The sequence below is a fragment of the Pelobates fuscus genome, chromosome 3 (assembly GCF_036172605.1).
Source record: "Pelobates fuscus isolate aPelFus1 chromosome 3, aPelFus1.pri, whole genome shotgun sequence".
NCBI lineage: Eukaryota > Metazoa > Chordata > Amphibia > Anura > Pelobatidae > Pelobates > Pelobates fuscus.
In genome coordinates this window covers 308,630,256-308,652,485 of record NC_086319.1, presented here as the reverse complement: position 1 = coordinate 308,652,485, position 22,230 = coordinate 308,630,256, and the positions used below count along the sequence as shown (strand labels likewise).

General features: G+C 36.3%; 1 protein-coding gene across 2 annotated transcripts in view; it reads right to left on the bottom strand.

Annotated features, from left to right (window-relative positions):
• The window catches only part of RGMA (repulsive guidance molecule BMP co-receptor a), a 40,516-nt gene extending 18,593 nt beyond the window's left edge, over positions 1–21,923 (bottom strand). Inside the window, exons 1-2 of one of the 2 annotated variants that reach the window (XM_063448866.1) lie at positions 21,649–21,923; positions 3,794–3,909 (exon numbers count right to left, since the gene is read on the bottom strand). In XM_063448866.1, coding sequence (XP_063304936.1) covers positions 3,794–3,909; positions 21,649–21,662 — 130 coding nt within the window. In that variant the 5' untranslated portion in view covers positions 21,663–21,923. Of the gene's footprint in view, positions 1–3,793; positions 3,910–4,032; positions 4,090–21,648 lie in introns of those variants that run through there. The other variant, XM_063448867.1, reaches the window with a different exon arrangement.
• Between the last annotated feature and the right edge of the window lie 307 nt (positions 21,924–22,230).

Sequence of the window (22,230 nt, the reverse complement as noted above, 5' to 3'; positions counted from 1 at the left end):
CAGATTCTTCATCTCAAATTAGAGAACATATTTATTATTATCCACACTCAACACAAATCTAATTCCGGACAGGCTAGCATTTGCCCACATAGAAAGGGCCTCAGCAATGTAATAAAAAAAAACCTGAATGTGGTTTTATAGTATAACCTGCTCATTAATTCAGAAAAGGGGGTAAAGGCTACATTGTAGGCTGGGGGCATAACTGCCAAGTAATTACCCGATTCTGCAAAGTATTATTATTTAACTGCAATCTGAAGGTTTTTCACAGTATGATGTCAGCTCAGCAACTACCCTGGTGGAAAATCTACCCCCACCTGGCTGTCTGCACAGCTGAGGGGCAAGAGTGCTGTTTCAATTCACTGTAATGATTGCTTCTTAATGAGAACGATTATTTGACCAGGTGCACACACAAGTCCTATGTTTTAAACACAGACAAAAAGTCACACTTTAAGCTCAGTTTTTTTTGTTGTAGTGTGAACAGGTGCTAAAACCCTTGAATGTACAATTGTTGAATCAGTTGCTAGTCACCATTTGTACTGAATTGCAGTTTATTAAAACGAGCTCCTAAAAAGCAACAGGACCACAATGAATTTCTAATTCCAACCCAGCAACAAATTAACAGGGGACTTGGGGAAATATTCCAGAAACTCCCATGCATTTTTCTTTATTTATTTGCAATTAAGCTCCGACATTTGTCTATATCTCTTTTATGCTCTACTCTTGCGACCATAATGACCGATAAACTCAGCTAACAATAAACACAAATGTTTCTTATTTTTTTATATTATTTTAGGAAAGCAGATTTTGTTTGTATGTGTAATGTATTCTGTGTGACCTCTACAGCAATATCTCTATTAGTATTTCTGACAGATAACCAAGCCTGATTGATTTGTCCTTGCAATGTATATTTACTTTACAGCCTAATCTCTTATTTCTGGAGTGTGGTCAGCAGTGATTGAGAGAGCCCTGAGAGCAAGCGAGCTAAGGGAAGGGGGGGGGGGGGGGGGGGGGGAGGGTATTGGTAAGGCTCTAGTATACCTTATACACAATTTCTAGGAGAGACAAACATTTAAGACATTCTGTTTTATTAAATTCAGAATTTTGTGATTTTTAAAAGGATGAATGAAATTATTTTGATACATAAATAATACTGAGCAGTTCTTATTGTTAGTATATTTATAAAGTGCCTACAGATTATGGAGAAAGGGATATAAGAGATGGGAAGCAATAGTTTTTCAATTATTGGCAGATTACAACTCAAATTAATCTTAGCCAAAAAAAGCCTACTGTTCACATCTCTATTATAAAATATTTCAAACTCCTCTGTTCTTTGGTATGTTGACTTTTGACTTAATACAATTCTTTAAAAATACATCATTTAGTACTTATAGGTCACTGTACCTGCAGACTTTTGCTTTTAGTAAAAGCGTCAAAAAATCTTTAGAATGTTTTTGTTGCTTTTTTGTTTTATTTTCTTATTGTAAATACCATCAATTCATTTTACAATGGAAACACGAATACAGTGCATCTTGCAATACAGATTTCAAATGTCACACAAGGTATATGACCTTTAAAAAAAAAAAAAAATATTTTTACATCTGTGTTTCATCTGGAAATCTACAAGACATGCTGTCACTTTAAGGATTTGGAAGGTGCTGTTTTAACAGCTTGGAGTCCCTTCTCAGTTTCATGTAGAGCTGTGAGTGCACATACCCCCCCTCCCCTCCATGCAGAGAAAAAGACAAAGGTGATTTATCAGACTATCTGAAAAAACTTCCAATAAGCCTGATCCTTATCTAGAACAAACCACACAAACTGACTCAGAGGTGTGTGCTCCTACTTCTAAAAAAGCACTTAAATCAATTAATAAATCATCTTTAGCTTCATGGCTGGAGGGGTTATATATATATATATATATATATATATATATATATATATATATATATATATATATATATATAAATAATGCAAGGCACTGCCTGATTTTTTTTCATTATTCTGAGCATGGTTTAGCAAAGTTTTAGAAGTTTTGGTTTTCTTTTTTTCTATAGTAAAGCTTGGATTATACAGGGGATTTGCACAAATTAATGGCATTAATCTTTCACCCTGAGCTATGTTCAGATTTTATGAGAAAATCTATTTTGAGTGGCCAGCGTTAAGGGTAATTAAGTGTAATCGTGTTAATGCCACATCTTTGTCTTTAAAACCATTTGGCTGTACCCACAGCTAAGCAGATTGTGAATAGGTTCTATGGCTTCCAATATTGGCTAGCTTTATGAGGGTTGCAGTCCGCTGCAGAGTAATATGTTTACATGAATGCCATATTCTGCAGCATGCAAAAGGGGTTTTAATCACTGAAAACAAAATTGTAGGTAGCTAATCTGTATTGCAAATTTTGGCATAAAAAATGGGTCCAGATTTGAACAAGTCATGTTCTGCAGTGCACTCTAAGACAGTTTTATGAGCAAATTATTTGCAATACTTTATAGTGCAACACATTACTATTTAATTACATTACTACTTAAAGTATTTGCATGTCTGTTCTTCTTAACAAATTACATGTGTATGTTTTAAGTAAGAAAAAACAAACAAAAAAAACTATTTTTTTGCTATGTATAAATAATATGGTCATTTTTTTGCAACTTTATTCTAAACATAGATTGAAACATATCCCTGCTGTCAACTGGTGTCCTGGGGGATTTGCTGAGAATATCTCGGTAAACCCTGTTTATTTATTGGACACATACACAATAAAACGGCGAATGATAAAGACAATCATTCATCTAATCCATGGACTATACAGATGTAATGTACACACTCCATTTATTTACAATACAGTGATAATGAAACGAGAACCACATAGATAACAAAACTAATAAATTTGGGATTTATTTCCAGTGGGTTTCCAGGTGCTCAAAACCTGAGTTTTTCAGAAACTCGAGATCTTTGGAAAGAACAAAACCCACAGTGTGGCGTCTGTTCTCCACCCCCCAACAAAAACAAAGCTTGCAGGAATTTGTAGTCAAGGATCAAGCCAGAATAACACAAGGATTCATTGGAACCAGATGGGCACTTCTTGTTAGATAATATACTGCAGTCCTACCTTGAAGAATAATAAACAGGACATTGCAACAATTAATAGATCAAGACTTGGGTGCCAGAGTTCTTCGCTGCCAATTATACCATGTCTAATATATAAAATGCAACATCTTAAAGAAAACAAAAAAAGCACAAACAAAACACAAGACCTACATTTTTTGAAGGAATTGGTTATATAGAGTTTCTCCACAACATTAAGTAACTAAATCTCTATTAACATCACAATAGACAATATAGGAAAGTGCCACATTCTATTTTTTACACTATGCTCTTCTACTTTCAACCAATAAGAAAATAGACTCATTGTTAATATAAAATTGTAGTGTGTATGCCTTTTGTTATATGTGCAACATTGTATTTGTATGTGCTTAAAATTGAAAGAAATTTCCATTTATCATTCCTGGTGAAACATTTTATAAATAAATCAATAGACGTATCTGTCTGTCATATCCAGACATACCTAGCACGACGCTGCAGAACATTGTACTTAATAAAACAAGACGAAGATTTAGTACTACTTCCTGAAATAAACATGTGTAGTGTGTGAGGCGATAAAAAGTGTGATATAAAAACATGGCATGGTAAGGACATTAAGTAAGCAACACACGTTGTGAAAGGGTTAGTTTGCAGGAGGCCCTGTTCAGGGGATCATTTGTTCCTTTAAAAATAGGGAATAAGGAAAAGATTTTCTTACCTGTTTGGAATGTGCACAAGAAGACAGCGAGGATTTTGAAGAATCCCAGGGCTTTGGGTCCTGCCCCTCTCCCCATACCCATCCATCCAGCTTGGGCTTTATCCACAACCCTTGCCCTGGACGAACAGTCAAAAAAAGAAAAAAGAAAAAGAAGATATGAGCTAGAATAGATCACACTCCAGCAGTGTAAACTCGCAAGAAGCTCTTCAGCCAGTACTGCAATGAAAGATTAGACACACTTTTTTTCCCTCCTCCTTTGCACAACAGCAAACCCATCAATCACCTATGTTCCCTTCCAATGCCTACACTGTGCTGCCTTTCTTCCCAGCCCCCACAGATGATGTCAGGCAGTTCCACCCACAGACTGAGCTCTGGCTCCTGTTACAGCCAGCAGGGCCTAGTAGGAGGAGGCCTCATTGCTTCTCACACACACAGGCAGCAACTGAGAAAATACAAGCTGCACACTGCCAAATAAGTAAAGTCTATAGAGGAAAAACAAACACAACACACTGCCTACTCAGAGACGTTTGTCACCAGATGTCACATGTTTGGTGCGCTAATATGTGCTGCCCTCCTATAATTAAATAATAACATTCTAATAAAAATCTTGTGTTTCAAAATGGCTTTGTTTGTTGAAATGAAACCCTTCCAGACCAGAATCAGGCAAAATCCACTTTTATTGCAATTTCCCTTACTTCAGTTGGTTCTGTATGGTTCGTTCTCCTATGTCGTCTACCACTTTTTTTTTTTTTAACTCAGGCCCAGATCATCCCTATCATATAGCATTAATCTATTATCTTCATAAAAGGAATATTATGTCCCAGAGTAAAAGTGGTTTAACAAATATAAGGGTAGATATTTTGAAGAAATCTGTACACCAATACTTTGTTCTTGGCACACTGAATATTAATTATTATTATTATTATTTTATTATTTATATAGCACCAGCAAATTCCGTAGCGCTGTACAATTAATAGGACTAAAGGATATTTACATTTGAAGAGGTATTTAAAAAAGTATTGTATACAAGTACTGATTAGAGTTGCTTTGCTCAGATATACCTTGAGATGCCTGTTAAAAAAAAATAAAAAAAATTTAACAAGCAATTTCCTCAGAAAACAGAGCTTGTTTATTGCTAATTTATTATAATAGCTTTTATTGTAGCTTGACTGCTGACAGCAAAATACACTCATTTAATGATTTCATGTATTTACAACAAAAATCTGACAAGTTATCCAAAGTGAACTAACAGGTTTCAGGATAAAGCTAGCAATTTCCCTACTGAGGCTCTCTTTTTTTAAAAATACATTAGTATGTGATAGCCAGTGGCTTTTCATCTGATGAACTACAACTCTAGAACCCTCAGACAGTCTTGTGTGATTGAGTGTGTAGGTTGCAATTTGCCCCCTGTTTCTTGCACAATAACTACTCTCTACTTAAAGTATCCGGCCCTGTCCTGATTAACTTTACTTGGTGTCATTTGTTAAATAGTATAAAATGCAATCTGTGTATTGTCGTATCCAAACATATAGCTGAAAGGTTATTCAATAATTTGTTAATTTGACCCGAGATATCTCACATTAATATAATCGATATCGGCATGCCTTCAAAATGGGGCCATGTGGCGCAATGGCAATTTCACATCTATTAGGGTGCAGGAATATTTACTAAAGTGAGAATTGTCGGCAATTCAAAATAAAATTGAAAGTGAATTTCAAATTTGAGGCCAAAGTAGCTAAAATGAAAGAAAAGGTCTGACATTTGAAATTGACTTTGAATTCTCAACAATTCACACTTCACACAGTGAATATCTCCATCTGAAGTGTGCGATGTTGATCAGATAAATTCACATTATTTATATAATGTGTTCTGATTCCAAACTAGCATTTGCTTTTTTTTAAGTGTTTTTCAGATCTTAAAGTCAATCTAAAACTCTGCATGGTGTTAAATGGATAGATCAATGGCTTCATGGAGTGCATTTCAATAACCTTAATTGTTTATGGATTACACATCTATTAGTAACTAATTCCACAGTCGTGGAACTCATTGACATGCACATTATGGGGTGTTGGGATATCAACATCAGTCAGCAGATATAATGAGTATGTTTAATGGACTGGTCAGAAGGTGGAGATTTTACAAGTGCTAGTTGTTAGAGAAGGAAGTACAGTTTACCTCTGGTTTTTGTATATCTCAAAAAGTAATTGGTCCCCCTTTTCTGTGTCTTTTTTTTTAATCAATAAAGTTTAATAACCTTGAACCATTTGAATTCTGCTTAAGATCTTCAAGCAAGGATAACTTACAAGTTAAGGGCCCAAAACATGCTAAAAATAATATTTTTTCAGGATAAAGACATCGGTGCTGTTTCAATACAAAGAAGAGGAAGTTTTGAATTGTACTTAGACTGCTGGAAGTAAATAGATGAAAATGGCAAGTGAGACAGACACGTGTGGCGGCGAAGTTGAATAATGGAAACTAGCAGCTGGGAAATATATGTATGAAATACTGCTATCTCATGATGATTTGTAGGATGTACTACTCAAAGACGGACTTGATGATAGCGTAACTGAATAGGAAATAGAGAATAGACAAACAACCCCTATTACAGCCTGCTAATTCACATCAGAAATAAACATAGAACAAATTGCATGTGTGCAGTGCACCTGTGTGTTTAACCCTTCAAAGTAAAACATTGTCCTTTTGCAGAACCTTTGAAAGGTTAAACTTGTCTCTCGTGGCTGTATTACAGACAGCCACTAGAGGCGCTCCTGCTGCATTGACTGAGTAAAACTCAGCCATGTAAGGTTTCAGCTTATAGGAAAACATTGCATTAAATGCATTGGATGCGTGTGCAACATTCACAGTACATGTGCATCAGGTCCCTAATGCTCCTCCTCTATAAGGGCATTGGATTGGACCTGCGATGGAGGTGACATCTCACTGATGAAATTGCAAATTGGAGGAAGGTGGTGTCTCATTCTAACTAGGGACAGGGGCACTGTAGAGTTAGGAATACAGGTTTGCATTTAAACAATAATCTGTTATATTGTATCTTATTTTAACAATGCAGTGTTTGTGGGCCCAGGACATACTTGAAAACAAGAGAAATCTCAATGTATCCTTTTTGGTAAAATATTTTATAAATAAATAATATGTAGAAGTCAATCAATTGGCATTTTAAGATGCACCATGAATGTGAGGGAACAAGTCTTCGGCAGACAAGACTCAGACCAATGTGCCCATGCTACAGCCAGAGGCTAGCACTGTTGTGTATTTTTATATTTTTTCCAAGGCATCAATTGAAAATACAAGCTTGGGGCAAAAAAGGTGATATCAGCTGGAAAACACAAAAAATGGGAAATATGAACAAGGGGGACAGAAAGGCATATCAACTGAACTTGGTTGGTGACATGAGGAAAAAAAACCCTCACAATACGACGGGCAGAGGAAGTGGGGGTAGAGAAAGCACAGGTTATCACAGATCACTTATATATAAAGTAAAATAATTGTTTAAATGAGAAAATGAGTGTGCAAAATGCAGCGATGCACTGCTCATTACAGCACTCCAAGGACCAAGGAATTAAAGAAACACTACAAACACCATACCCAACAGCGTATATATTGCCAGGAGTGTCTTGTGCCTTCTTAGTGTAAGCAGTCAAATTTATAAGAATGGTGTGACAATATAGCACCATGGCCGAACACCAGTCACCTCCTCCTCTACCTGCATTAAGTCCAGAGGTGCAAAGAGGCACTCATTGGCTGAGAGCACTCAGCTGACACTCTTAGCCAAATAATCGTTCCAGCATAGCTCATTTAATGCCAACTGGTTGGCACTTGCCAGCTGCATGTTAAATCTTATGCATGTCTGCATATATAAGTATATAATTGAGGGAGAAGGTGGAGTCAGTGGATACTTGTAACTGGTGTTCTCAGTGTGATAGGGATTTAGAATTTGGGATTAGCTGCATTCGTAGAATCATTTATAAAGCACTCTAAAGTTTAGAAAATAGATGTAATAATTTTGAAAACTATGGATCCACAGAACATACGCTCTGCTTTGCCCTGAGTTTGTGAAATAACATGAAAACTCTACATAAACCTGCAATGCAACACCATTTTACAAGTTTAAAACTTTTCCATTACTACTTCCAAAAACTCAAAATCTTTCAGTGATTTTATCACTTAAATCTTTTCCTTCCTGTCATTTCTACAGATTAAAAGTACTGTTCCCCCACAATCCTGTGCAGGGACCCCCTCTGACCTTTTAGTTGGAAGGGTTAATATATGCAGAAGTGTCAAATCAAGGTAAGATGAAGCATTTCCACTGAGTGCTATGTATAAACATTTATAAAAGTGCTATACAGAGAGCTGATAAAAGCAAGTCCATGGTGAGGAAAGATAAGCACAATGTCATCCCATTCCATTAACAAGTATGTGGTGATTAATCAGAGTGCAGTTAAAGGTATATTGGTTCTAGAACTTGTTGGGAAAATTCATTTTTCCAAATCTATAACATACATCAAATCTTTCCGTTTTATCAGAGTTGTAATAACTAATCCTAAAAATGTACATATGAGTGCTTTACAGGCAATCTATCATTGGTCAAGGAAAAAACTAAATTGAGGCAGAAAATAAAAAATTGGTTCACAGGGATACATTTACTAGAAATGTTAGTTACAAATGGAATATTGTTATTATAAATGAAAAATGGAGCTCCAAAGAATAACACTAAATGTTTTATCAGTTGTTTAAAACAAGCACGATTTAACAGACCAGCTAAGCAACATAACCACCACAGCCCACTAATTATGTAGTGGTTATGGTGCCAGGAATGTGCTGGTGCTATACCAGGATGAGATGTCAAACCGGACTTGCTGGGATCCAGGAGGAGAAGGCACATGGCTCTACAGAGCAAAGCATGGCCATACTCATTGAGGGCTCTCAGCCAATAAGCACAGACCTACATGAGACAACGGACTTCTCCTACTAAAGAAGACTGGATGTGGCATGGGTGTCTGGTGGAACTGGGGCACGTTGCCCAAAAGAGATAAAATGGTTTGGCATCTTACAGTGGTATGCTATTTATCTCTTCCTCATGCTGATGAACAGTTTGAGATTTTTTGTCCTGTAGTATAGTATATATAATGCATATATAATGCAGTTAAAGGGTTCCTTCCACTAAAAACCTGTGTTTTCATAAAACTCTGGTTTTGGTTCTAGTAACCCTTTCCGAGTATATATCCCTCCCCCCTCCAACTTTAAAATGTTTTCATTAAGCACTAAACCTGAGTTTAATTAAATCTCTGAGTCCAATTTTTCCCCTCAGCCGGATACTCCTTGGCCGTAATCACTCCCAATAGAGGTCAGTGAGTACGGACTGAGGGGAGGCATGGGAGAGCATGCTGCGCATGCTGGCGTCAGATTCTAAATTTGCACAGAATTTACTTTTGCCAGCCCAGAACTTTTCACTTTTCATGCACGCTGAGGTCATGCATGCTTAGGAAGGCATGGTGTATCTAGAAGCCATATTACACAGTGACAATAAGTTGCTGCTGATTTCAAACAGGTTAGCTGGATATTGTTCTGGATGCCTTGGCTGTATGCTAAGTGTTTGCTAAAGGATGGATTTTAGCTTCTTATTGTTGTCATTTTAGGAATATATCTATGTCTCTCAACTCTTTATAATCTCAAAATTCACAAAGTACAGTTTGCCTCGCTATTTCCCAGTTAAAAAACAAACCAAGATAAAACAATGCATTATTGTATAGATAAATTATACAATTAGAAAGGTGTATGTCAAAATGAATGTAATAGAAAATGAGTTGCCAAATATTACTGACTTATCTGCTGAACCGAACTCCAGTTTGGCAAGTCCCAGTAACATCAGTAAACAATATGAAAGTGCTTAATTGTTCTATTCTACCCATTAAGGACCAATGACAGCCCAGGTCAATTATAGCGAACAGTTTCCAAATCTTTTGCTGAAATCAAATACAAGAAGTAAAAATATCCTGAGTCAATGACTTTCACGCCTTCCTCATCTTAATTTTTCCTTCTTTTTCTCTGCATTATTTCAATTCCCCTTCCTCTTTCCTAGTTCCCCTATTTCATCTGCTTACTGTCCCCTCTAAATATATACTCCCATTGATTATCTGAGCTCATATTCAATAACAGCGTACAGTATGTCCCATCATTAACAGCTGCCCCACTCTTCATGGTCTCTCCTCTCCTTCCTATGTGGGATTGTCACTTCCTGTCTGCTGACACCTTCTGTACTGGTAAAGTGCTTTATCTACCCTGATGTACGCACTAGTAACAAGATACTGGCTGATGGATGTCATAGAACGTTATGCCGTTTAGAACTACATGTTTAATTGGACCTTCAGGAATGATGGTGCCCTGTAGGCAGATACTGAGTCCCAGCAGTAGCACCTCTGCCAACATTTCACCAGCAGCCAACTGTATGATCATATCACTCTGGTCCTTTGTTGGAAATACATTGTATTTCTTGTTTAACTGTTTTTTTTTAACTTTTCCAGCACCTGTGCAAAGCTTGAAACAACTATATGATCTGATGAGCCAAGCTGGCAAATTTTGCTTTTCAGTCTGTCAGTTTTATTCAAGAAACTTTATTGAATTTATACATTTTTCAGTGTAATAAACTTAGTTAACCCCTTATGGATCAACAACTATCCATGCCGGTATAGCAAACTGGTCCTAAACCTCTTAAAGACTAATTGTTATGCATGCCATCGTGGATGTAATTTCTGGTCCTTAAAGACCTTGTGCGAGGAAGGAATATTTTGCGTGCTTACTCTCTACGTGTCTATAGAGCCAGGGTAATGCTAACTCAATACGACATTCCGGCTTTAACAAACTGAGAAGAAGAAACATTTCTCTTTGAAAGATAAAATTAGCCTATACAACAGAGTCTCCAAGTGTATTTCAAGTGGGCCGAGAAAGTGTAGGTTATACTGTTAAGTGTATTTCTGCTTCTCCTCAGCTGTCACATGTGTTTGCTCAGTGATTATGATTGCAAAACCTGCAAAGAATCAGACATCTTTAACCCTCTGACAGTCAGAGCTGAAAGAATGTCTCTCTGAGATTGTTAACACCTGCACTGCCACAGATGCTTTGGAATGTTGCTGTCACAGCTGACATCCATAAAGTATTACAGCTGTGGCTTGAACACATATTTAGCCTTTTAAGTTTCAGCGATGCTTCAATTGTGTTGCATCTCTTAGGTACAGTCTAAGCACTACACCCACTTCATCGTATAGATACTGACCCCCCCAGCTTTGCAAATTAAAACATTGCCGTACTGTTTACATTTCACTGTTTAAATGCTTTCTTGGTGGCTGTCAGCCAGACAGACACTAGGGGCTCCAGATCAAAATAGATTTAATTACTGAATCTGACGCCTGTGTTGCTATGCAAAGTATACTGATGCCGGACGCTGTGGTGTCCAATACTTCTTACAGAGAATCATTGAATTCAGTGATTCATTAGATTGGTGGATACAGGTGATTGCCGTCCATGAAAAGCATTTCATCAGTGCTTCTTTATGAGAAGCATCTGATTGGACAAAGTCATCATTCTTTGATGACATCACCAGAAGATGGTCAACCTGCTTTGAGTAATCAATCCTGGTGCTGGGGTAAAGATAGACTTAATCAATATACACACTAAAAACAATAAAACAAAAAAAAACAACAACTGGGGGCAGTGATCTACATTGATTAATTAGGTTGTTTCTTTAATTGTGAGTTATATTAGTATTCACTGATTTGGCACGCTGATAACAGTTGTGTTGCTACTACACAGAAATGTGACAGCTGTGTGTCTCCACTCTTTGTCTTGGTCAATATCAAAGACCATTAACAGTTAAGAGCTACTCGAAGCATCATGCCAGCCTGCAATTTTATGCTTGGGGTTTGCGTGGCTTGAAGATTAGTGAGCATGGCACTGCCATGGGTACCTGGCAAGAAGATCCTCTGCGCACTGAGCTAACATACAATACCTGTAATACATACACTGTTGACACAATTACAGCTTAATGTGTATTTGTTAGACTGGTTTTGTAGACATTAAAAAAATAAAAAAAATAAAAGATTACTGTACTAAATGAGTTCGGTCCCCAGCAATAAGAACTTAAATTTGAGCTACATGCCACAAACTGCCTATCCACAGCATCCCGTAAAAGCACAAAGCGGAAAATAAATGTAACATACCACCTGGAAGTTTGACAGGAACTATCTTCTCATAAAACCAAGGTGAGGTTTATGGGCCTTGTAAAAATACATTGCATACTAGGTGCTTTGGCAGTCAGGATTGAAAAAAAAAAAAAGCTTAATTTGTATAAAACGGAAGAATAAAGGCTGCAAATGACTTTTGATAGAGTTTTACAAGCCTTCATTTATGTGCCTGATTTAGAGATTACAAATTGTGAGATATAAATGCTATGCAGACCCACATATTAATACATAAGTATTATGGATGTATTTTACTGTAATTATACGGTATTATAAATCATAAATATGTATCACGTTTCAAGCGTTCTCTGATACAAACATGTGTTAGCCTTCTTTTTGTTTGGAACTAATTATATATATTATAAAGCATTTCTAGTTTTGTTGAAGATAGTTGTGAACTACTGGATGCTATCAAATGTCCCTGTAAGTATCTGCAGTGTTGATGGTATTCGGGGGACCATCAACTAAATGATGATTTTTTAATTTATTTTCTATCAACTCAATCCTCAACTCACCACAATTTTCTATTTATTGAGTAGACCTCAAGGTTTCTGTAATAATCATGGGTTACTGTTACATATCAGTTTCTAGTTACCAGATATGTATTTTATGATTAGTGAATCAAGATAAGGCGTTGAAAGCGATAGGATTATTCAGTAAAATCTGACTATTAGACAATTAAATCCTCTATGCAAAACTGCAAAACTGCAAAACTGAGGGAAAAAATGTCTGCTCTGGAAAAATGTTTAACTAAGATCTAGTCACACCTGGCTATTGTAGCCTTTATTTTGCAATTGGAATTTAATAGGCTAAAATTTATCGGTTAGTGAAAAGCAGAGTTCTAGCATACTTTGCCCCCAGAAAAAAAAAAATATATATATATATATATGCGAGCTTTGGCAAGACAGTTATGTGTAGTTTTATGAACTTGGCACTGTTTGATGTACTTACAAGTTACTGATAAAGCTGATAAGTAGGATCATTGAGTCCATAGAACAATGACAGTATTTGTACATGTGCAAAGCAGGTAGATTTTCAGAGCTTAAAGAAGAGGAAGTAGTATGATGACCGATAAGCAAAGAGAGACAGTAAAAATGGCAACAAAACAAAACAGTAATAGGTCATTTCTACATATGTCCCAAAACTGGAAAACATGAAAGTGGGTTGTTAGTGTTATGGTTACAGAGATGTACACTAGTGGAGCAATGCATGCCACTGTGGCTTCTATAAAGGGGTCATGTCTGCCCTGCATATGCCCGTATGCAGGGCAGACATGTCCCCTTTATGCATTTTTTTCAGAATCGTTTCACACAGCTCCCAAATGCCATTTCGGATCTGGGCTTATTGATAGCTATGTTTCTACTGCATTGTCTCCTTTCCACTTTGTGTCTGTAACTTTCCTAGATTCCAGAGCACAAAATAATCCCTTGTTTATATGTATCAACAATTAAAACTTGTTACTAGAAAGAATATATTGTGATTTCTCTGATTACCTATGGCCTTTCAGTACAAAAGTAGATGCAAGTATTAGACAACATACTAAATCCAAGAAGAAGTAATAGCTCATCTCACAAAGCATCGAACTGGAACATTATTTATTTATCACTGGCATTTATAAAGCACCAACATATTCCGCAGCGCATGTAGCCCGAAGTTTGCACCGGTTCTACAGTTGATACTTTAACCAACATCACATGTCACCATGAGTATGCACAACATCCAACAGCTTTTGATAGGTTTACTGTTTCCTATACTTTAGCAGTAAACTCACAGTTCTGTCATACTAACCTGTGCTATACATGTTGTAGCATTTGTACTAAATTTAAATGAGTGTATTAAACAAATCAATAAACATTTAGAGATGGCAATGATCTAGATTAGTTCGAGCTAACTTTTGGCACACTAGCTAGTGTGGACTACATCATCAAAGCTGCTCCAATTAAAAGGATTGTAGTTTAGAATGTTAGTCCCCCATAGCTGGGTCTTCCAAAATCAGGGCCTTTGTAAAGATGTAGGGTGTTTTAACCTGTAGACAATACAGTTTTTCAATCTGTTACTTGTGAGCAAACACTCTGTTGGAAGTTTGGGATTTTTTACTCTTTGTTTACCAAGTATTTTGTTTTATCTACATCTGCAAACACTGTTACTACTAATTATGTGGTTTTCTTCCTATACCTCTGAATGTAACCCACATACAGAGCATTTGGTATTTTCTGAGTTTATTCGTACTTGTACTTGAATTCTCAATAATAAATGTCAAAAAAAAAATATTTATTTGTTGTTCTGGTTTCCTTATTTGTATTCACTGTATATTGTCACTGTTCTCCAATAATTAAAATATTATATAAAATCAAACACAAATACATAGTACATGCCCTCGCATATTTATACACATTTTACTCTAGGCAACATAATCACAAATCCCTAGAGTCTCATTCCCTGGCTTAATATCAAACCTATCAACACAGTCCAGGCTGGACATATTGTAATTGATAATGCTGTAGTCGTCATGCTGCCTAAAGTGAGACTAAATGGTGGGCTATCCCAGAGCTCTAAGCCAATCAACGCCATCTAAGCTGGATAAAACAGACACTTATAATGAGGAGGCGTTAGTTCTAAGAGGGGAGCCGAGAACTGGTTAAAATCAAACCAAGCTATAGTGGTTATGAAGCTTAGAGTGGACCTTTATACGGTATATTGCGATTTGGAATGATAATTTATAGGCAAATTTGGCTGGTTTGGAATTAACATTATTAACAAACTTGGATATTTTGGAAAAAATATTCCCTTCTTTTTCCTTACAAGTCCCAATTTAGCGAATAAATCCTAGAGTGTTTGTCAAAAGTTTGAAATGTGTTTGTTAGGTTCAAATCTAAAATTGCTACAGCTGTTGACGTTTATGCCCATCAAACTGTTATAAGAAGTGAAGTCAAGAGCAGCTGTATCGACAGACGTGGTTTGTCCAGATCCATGCAATATGATGATTACGGAATATACAATAAGCATATTCTGTCTTCTTTCACACTCCGGCTCTTTGGCAGATTTCAGTGGTCAGCCTCAGAGCCAGAACGTGCGGATTCCACCCTTATATGAGCATAAAATGTAGCTCAAACCTTATCAAGATGCACTGGATGGATGAAAAAAAGAGAAACATGAATTTCTAGCCAAAACTGAACATGACTTTTTACGCTAGATGGAGCAGTTGTTGCACAGCATCACATTTAGGATCTGCTATGCAGTTTCTGGATATGTATCATAAGACATATGATGAATGCCACATTTAACTTATCTGTCACCAACACAGCCCCTCCACCCAAAAATAAATAAAGTTATAGACAGACTATGTCAACTCGAATTATCCCGACTTGTCCATTATATTCCGGAAACAGATTTGGATGCTTTCTAAAATTTCTCTAGAAGGACATCTTGAAGGTTTGCTTTTAAAATGGTCTGTCACAGCTGAGCTAAAAAGGTGCTGAATAAATAAAAGAAAATTTTGGATGGCACAATAATGGGATATGCCTTTATACACCTTGGTTAAGGTTAGGTACACCCTTATTGGGGAAAACTTTATCAGCTTGTTAAGTGCAATACCACCTCACTCTGTAAAGGGGGTACATCAGAGTATCCCCCTGAATTAGGGTTTGGTACCCATTAATGAGGTTAGGCACTGCTTAATGTATGTTAGAGTGCCCACTGCTGTACACATGGTAGATTTAAATATTAATTTATTGTACACGTGGTAAGGGTTAGAATTAGGATTTTGGAGCCCCCTGATTTTCAAAGTTTCCATGCTTAGGTTAGGGCTTAGTTAATTTAGGGGTTAGTTATGTGGATTAATGCGGATTAAGGAGTACAATGCACTTGAGATACTATTGACTGTAATTATATCAATGTTACCATCGGAAAGCAAATAATGCTCATAACAAGCCTTTCATGATGTATTTTTTTCATGATTACAGTTTTGTATTGAATATTGTGTTTGTCTTGTTATTGTAATTATGTGTTGTAATTATGTAAAACTGCAAAACGTACAATGCAAAACAGACAATGTAGGAGTCAGTGGATTTAGCAAGCTCCTCACCAGAATCATGCTTCAGAATTAGGCAGAGAAAACAATCTGCCAATAATTATTGCCCAGGAAGGGAAAAACTCTCTTCTCTGCACAATTAGCTAAATGTAGAAGTGCAATCAAGAAGGATGGAGTAAAAAAAAAAAAAAATACACTTACTAACTAAAAATGCTACAGACTTAGCAATTTGTACGCCACAGGGATTTTATGGCTCAAAGGTTCCTAGAATGCCTTTCTCTTATATATTAGATGTTATTACCCAAATTTATCTTTGTGATCATTGTATACGTGGAATAGTATTATAGATGTAATGTTGTTTACAATGCTTATTTCAGCAGCCACGGTCTGTAGACTTACTTTAGATGACAATTTAAAATAATGACTCTTCTTATATCACCAATTAACTCAATATTGTTACTATTGTAAAGGCAACGCGTGCAAGCTGGGAAGATCTAGCTTTAACTAGTAGTCTTGGTCCCATAGCCCCCCAGTTAGCATTCAGATGGCTCCGGCTTTGTTCTGCCATTGCTCACCAAAACAATTCATCTCTTAAACCTGCAAGTAAGTGTGGTGCATTGATAATGGCTTAAAATCTGTATCTTGCAAAGATAACATTTTGCATCCCTGCTAGCATGATTTGACGATCAGTAGCATAAACTGCTTAGCTCAATACAAACATACGAAACAGGTACGAAACAGAAAACCTTTTTTTCCACATAATACAGTCGCTACATCAGAATTTAATCATTTCATATTTAATCTCTGATAAGATTCAACAGTATTTAATGTGGATTTGTTTCTGCAAAACGCATTAAGGTCTGAAAATAGTGAAAAGAAAACAAGTGTTGTTTGCTCCTCAAAAACATATCTTTCTGTGTCTCACTAAAACACTGCCCGTACAGATACCGTATTAGACAGCAGACAGCATCACGGTTCGCTAAATCCAGCAGGTGGCACTGTTTATCCTAATCATTTTACAAATTATAAGAAAAAAAATATGTGTATCTACAATTCCGTAAAGGCACACACAGCTTGCTCACTTTTACTGAAATGCTAATATCAGGAACCCTGCGTTTTTTTCTAGCCAGTATAATTAATTTGACGTCTAAGACCCAGTTTATTACCGTAAATCACCTTCCCCCGGCTGACAAATGTTATCTTTCTTTTTTTAAACAAAATGTGAATTTTATAGAATAAAAAAAAAAAAAATTATGAATTTTGAGGAATACAAAGGCCAAAGTATAAAATGTTTATATTTTCATATATTTGGAGTTGTGTGGGATAAAATTACATACGGAGATTGTCAACTGTCAACGGGTGATTTGCCGAGATGTTTCTTGACAGTCTTTTCAGGAAGTTGAGTGGACCTCACCAACCCACACTGGAGAGCTTTTCATTAAATGCAAATAATGGAAAATGTGCATGCTTAATGGAAATTAAAAGTTCTCCTCTGGTGAAATCATTATAGTAAAACATGTTCGAAGTTTCCTGAGCTAGTGGAAACCACTGCACCTGTTAACTCTTTTTGGTGTGTCTTCCAAGAACTCCGAGGAATCTCTTAACCCTTTGAGTGTTAGAGGTGTGATCGCCTGATCTCAAAGTGTTGGGCACACCACTGTCACTCAAGGGGTTAAACTCTAATTGCCTTGTAAGGCAATCGTTAAATGAAAATATATTTACATGTTAGGAATCAATATGTCAATATACAATCTTTATAATGAATTAAAGCTTGCTCAGACTAACCCTTATCATATTGATGGATGATTATCTTGGTCACTAATTTGACTGAATAATCTGAATAATGCATGGATATCTTATTCCACCAGTGACTATTTGTTTTTAAACCTTTCAGATCTACACGGTAATCTCTTCTTCACCATTCTTTCTTTTTCTATAAAATTTACTTATAGGAATATTTGACAGAAAAATTTGTTGAACTTAATTATACTAAAAACGAATATTCTTAATATTACACTATTTTCTGTATCTTTTTCTACTTCATTATACATTGCATTATTCAGAAATATAGATAAAGATAGTAAAAAATAAAAAAAAAACATTATTTTCACAGTTTGTTATATAGTTAATTATGTTAGCAATTGTAAAATAAAGAAATTGTACCTTTTGAGCAGACTCCCTGCAAGTGAGCTTTTGTTCAATGTACAAAAAAAATAGAAGATTAATGATATCATAGGTATTACTGTAAATGTATAACCACTATCTATTACAGCTATAAAGAAAATAAATCAGTTCATTCCTCAATACAAAGAAATATAAAGAAAAGAGAATTCACGCTGCCTCAACTGGAGACTGCAATAAGGAACAGAAACCTTAATTTAGAGTTTTATTATATCTAAAAAAGAGAGGAACACAACTCCCACTGATAAAAAAAATAACACAAGATAATTTGGCTAAAGGAACCAATGGAGTTGACACAGCAGATGGGCAAATTTCCATTTCTACTCTGCCCCATTAGGCACTATAACTAGTCAGTTCACTACTGCAGTGCAGAGCAGACTAAAGATTGTGGAGCACAGTATAATATTGGGGAGATGGTTTTCCTGAGGCCAGACATCACATTATATATATATATATAGAACCCATCTGACTGCTAACTGGGGGCAAAATGGAACCAACGCTACTTAAGAGCTAGAGCTTCCCAGCTTGCACGTTTTGTCTTTAAAATATCAACAATATTGAGCTGATTGGTGATTCGAAAAGAGTTATTTTAAATATTCATCTAAATTAAATATATATATATAAAACCGCACTGACACCATTATTACCAAGAGCCTTATTTTCTACACCATTGAATGCTCACTCTGAGCAGATGATCCATATGCTAAACCGATGGCCTTTAACCCACTGATCTGCACCCAAAATTAGGTTCATGTGCTGTTTTCAGTATGTCCCCACTGGTTGGAACAGGCATAACATATTCATCAAGCCACAGGCACCTGTCCACAATAAATTTAAATTAACGTTAGGGGCACAGCCTTCTCCAGTGCAATTGAGACCCCTTTGATGCTGGAGAAAGATTAATGAAAGTATTTTTCAGAATTTATTCTAGAACATGTAACACAGCTGAATGCATCACTGAGCTAATTTTACATTTTACAAAAGGCAAATATGCTGCCAAGCCAATGCCATGTGTACAAGTTAGGTCATTGTAAAAAAAAAAAAAAAAAAAAAAAAAAAAGGTTAAGGCCACTGTTATGTATAAAAGAGACTTATTTACGAAAAGGAAAATCATTTCACTTTTACACAAAAGTTTCTCCTTTGTACATAAGACTAGATCCTTACTGTTTCTTCTGCCATACTGAGTGTGATAAATATATTTGGCATTGTATTCTGTTCTTTTTTCTGTTTTGTTATGATTACTAGGCTCCATCACATTTAAGGCAAACACTTTTGTGATGCCAATGGCATGGATACCTGCACTATGTCTAATAAATAGGCACTGCCATTATGTACACGGTTTGATGATTGTGTCTCATTTTACATAACCCACAGCTTTATTCCCAAGTATAAAAGTGTTTTGCCCGTAACATATGTAAAACACCAAGGGAATCAATGTGATGTGAATAAATACCATAGAAAGTGGCTAACTGGCTTATCTTCTGTATTGCAATGCTAGACGTGTGTGTATATGAATGTCACAGTTTAAGATTTGTTTGTTTTTTTATCCACTGCATGCATGCACACACGTACACACACAAACACACACATAGGACATCTATATTATGTGTTTTTACATGCCAACCTGTTTATATTGTTTTATGAAGCGGATTGTCAGTTTAACTCTGCAAATTCGTCATGTTGCATTTTATGAGACAGAAACAAGATTACTATTTCTATATAAAATCCAACATTGGCGCTAACGGTAAAGACTTACATTGCATACAGTCTCTTTTCCTTTATGGCTTTAAGGATTATGATGTGTTTCTGATAGAGGGGCTGCATGTTTAAATAAGCAGATAAACCAATCATCTCCTTTTGTTAAACAAACAAAACTGCAAGAAAGCAGTGTCCCTTTTAAAATTAGCAGTAGACAAATTATTGTTATTATTATTATGTCTATTGATATAGCGCCAACAGATTCCTTAGCGCTTTACAATATTATGAGAGGGGGGGTTTAACTATAAATAGGAGAATTACAATAAAACTTACAGGAACATTAGGTTGAAGAGGACCCTGCTCAAAGGAGCTTACAGTCTATAGGAAATTGATGAACAAAGACAAGTGCCTGTAATTATATGAACGTATTTGAAAGTATTTTGACATATACAGTACGCTAGCTTCTGGTGCCTTATTGTATACACAAAAATCTATATTTATAAATAAAACAATACTTTGCTATTGTTATATAGTTAAAATACAGTATGCGGTTTGACACTTATGAAAGTATTTTAAAATGGAAAAAATCTTATACATTTCACTCTGACTTTATTTTCATATTAAATGTGCAAAGTCATATCTTTTGTTTAACACTGCTATATGTAAGAGAGACAATAGCTCATCTGATTGATACACGCTATGCTTTTTACATTGTGCTAAAACCAAAACTGCACTTAACTGTAGAACTTATGCATTGCAGAATACATTGTATGTATATGCATATGACATAATAATTACTTATTTTATGATGTCAACACATATGTCACAGTCGATTATCTTGGAATTCTACAACCCAAACATTAATCAGTTTTAACCTGTTAAATGACAGGTCAAACAGCAGATGATCCTATTAACCTTTCACACAAATAATTGTAAGTACAAGATTGCATTGTAATACTTTGATAGTTTATAAATGCCTGCTGTGAATGTAATGTTCGTTCCTGATGCTTTGGAATATTGCAAGAAATTATACTGGGTTTCTTGCCCTTCTAGACCTTCAAGGGTTAAACACGATTTTAAGAAACAGATGGTAATATAGAGTTCCGGAGAATGCACACAGCTATGATTAGAAGCATATAGGATATCAGCATCATTAGGGGGTCCAAACGGAGAAATGGATCGCAGGGACCTAGAGACCCACTAACTGACCATAGACAGGACATAGAAAAAACCAGACATAATCTAGCTCACAGACAGGATATAGAGACTATATATACAGACCGTGTTCTGAGCTGGGATGTATTTAAATTAGTTATTTATTTCTAAATGTTCTTATCAAAAATGTTTATTGTTTATTCTGAAGTGCAGTGTGTTAGGATGGGCTATATTAAAGTGTGATGTACTGTCCTAGAGAGAGATGGTACATATCAGTTAGTTCCACTATAGGACACCTAGGACATACTTGAAAACGAGAGAAATCTCAATGTATCTTTCCTGGTAAAATATTTTATAAATAAATAATAAATAAACTATAGAATGCCATGGGTTTGTTCCATGTATCTGTAGGTATTCAGGATTCTGTGTGAAGGGTAGACTCCTGTATGAGTTGTACGGCACAGATATCATTGAAGAAGTGATTAGATAGAGGAGAATCTGTGGAAGGAAATCTCATCCCCACAATGTTCACTCACCTTGTCGGCTGCATCAGCCTGCCCAGCCCGAGGGGTCAGCCTCCCATAGGACGTCCAGTGCTCACATGGGGGGTCGTAGCCCTCTCCCCCGCATGCTGCAGCAAACAGCCCGGAGACAGACACTGTCTGACCGACACACTGAGAGCAGCTGCCCGGCCCTTCCCCGGCTCCTCCTCCTCCTCACACAGAGAGGCTCACACTTCTGACTGACACTGGCTCTCCCTCTGATACATGCACTTCACTGATAGAGAGACTCACTAGTAGAGAGAATCACTGAGCAATGATAGAGAGCCTTACAGCTACAGAGACTCACTGAGCAATGAGAGAGACATTCACTGATAGAGCAACTCATTGAGCACTGCTAGAGAGACTCACTGATAGAGACTCACTAATAGAGAGAATCACTGAGCAATGATAGAGAGCCTTACAGCTACAGAGACTCACTGAGCAATGAGAGAGACATTCACTGATAGAGCGACTCATTGAGCACTGCTAGAGAGACTCACTGATAGAGAGAATCACTGAGCACTGATAGAGAGACTCGCTGATAGAGAGAATCACTGAGCAATAAGAGAGAAACTT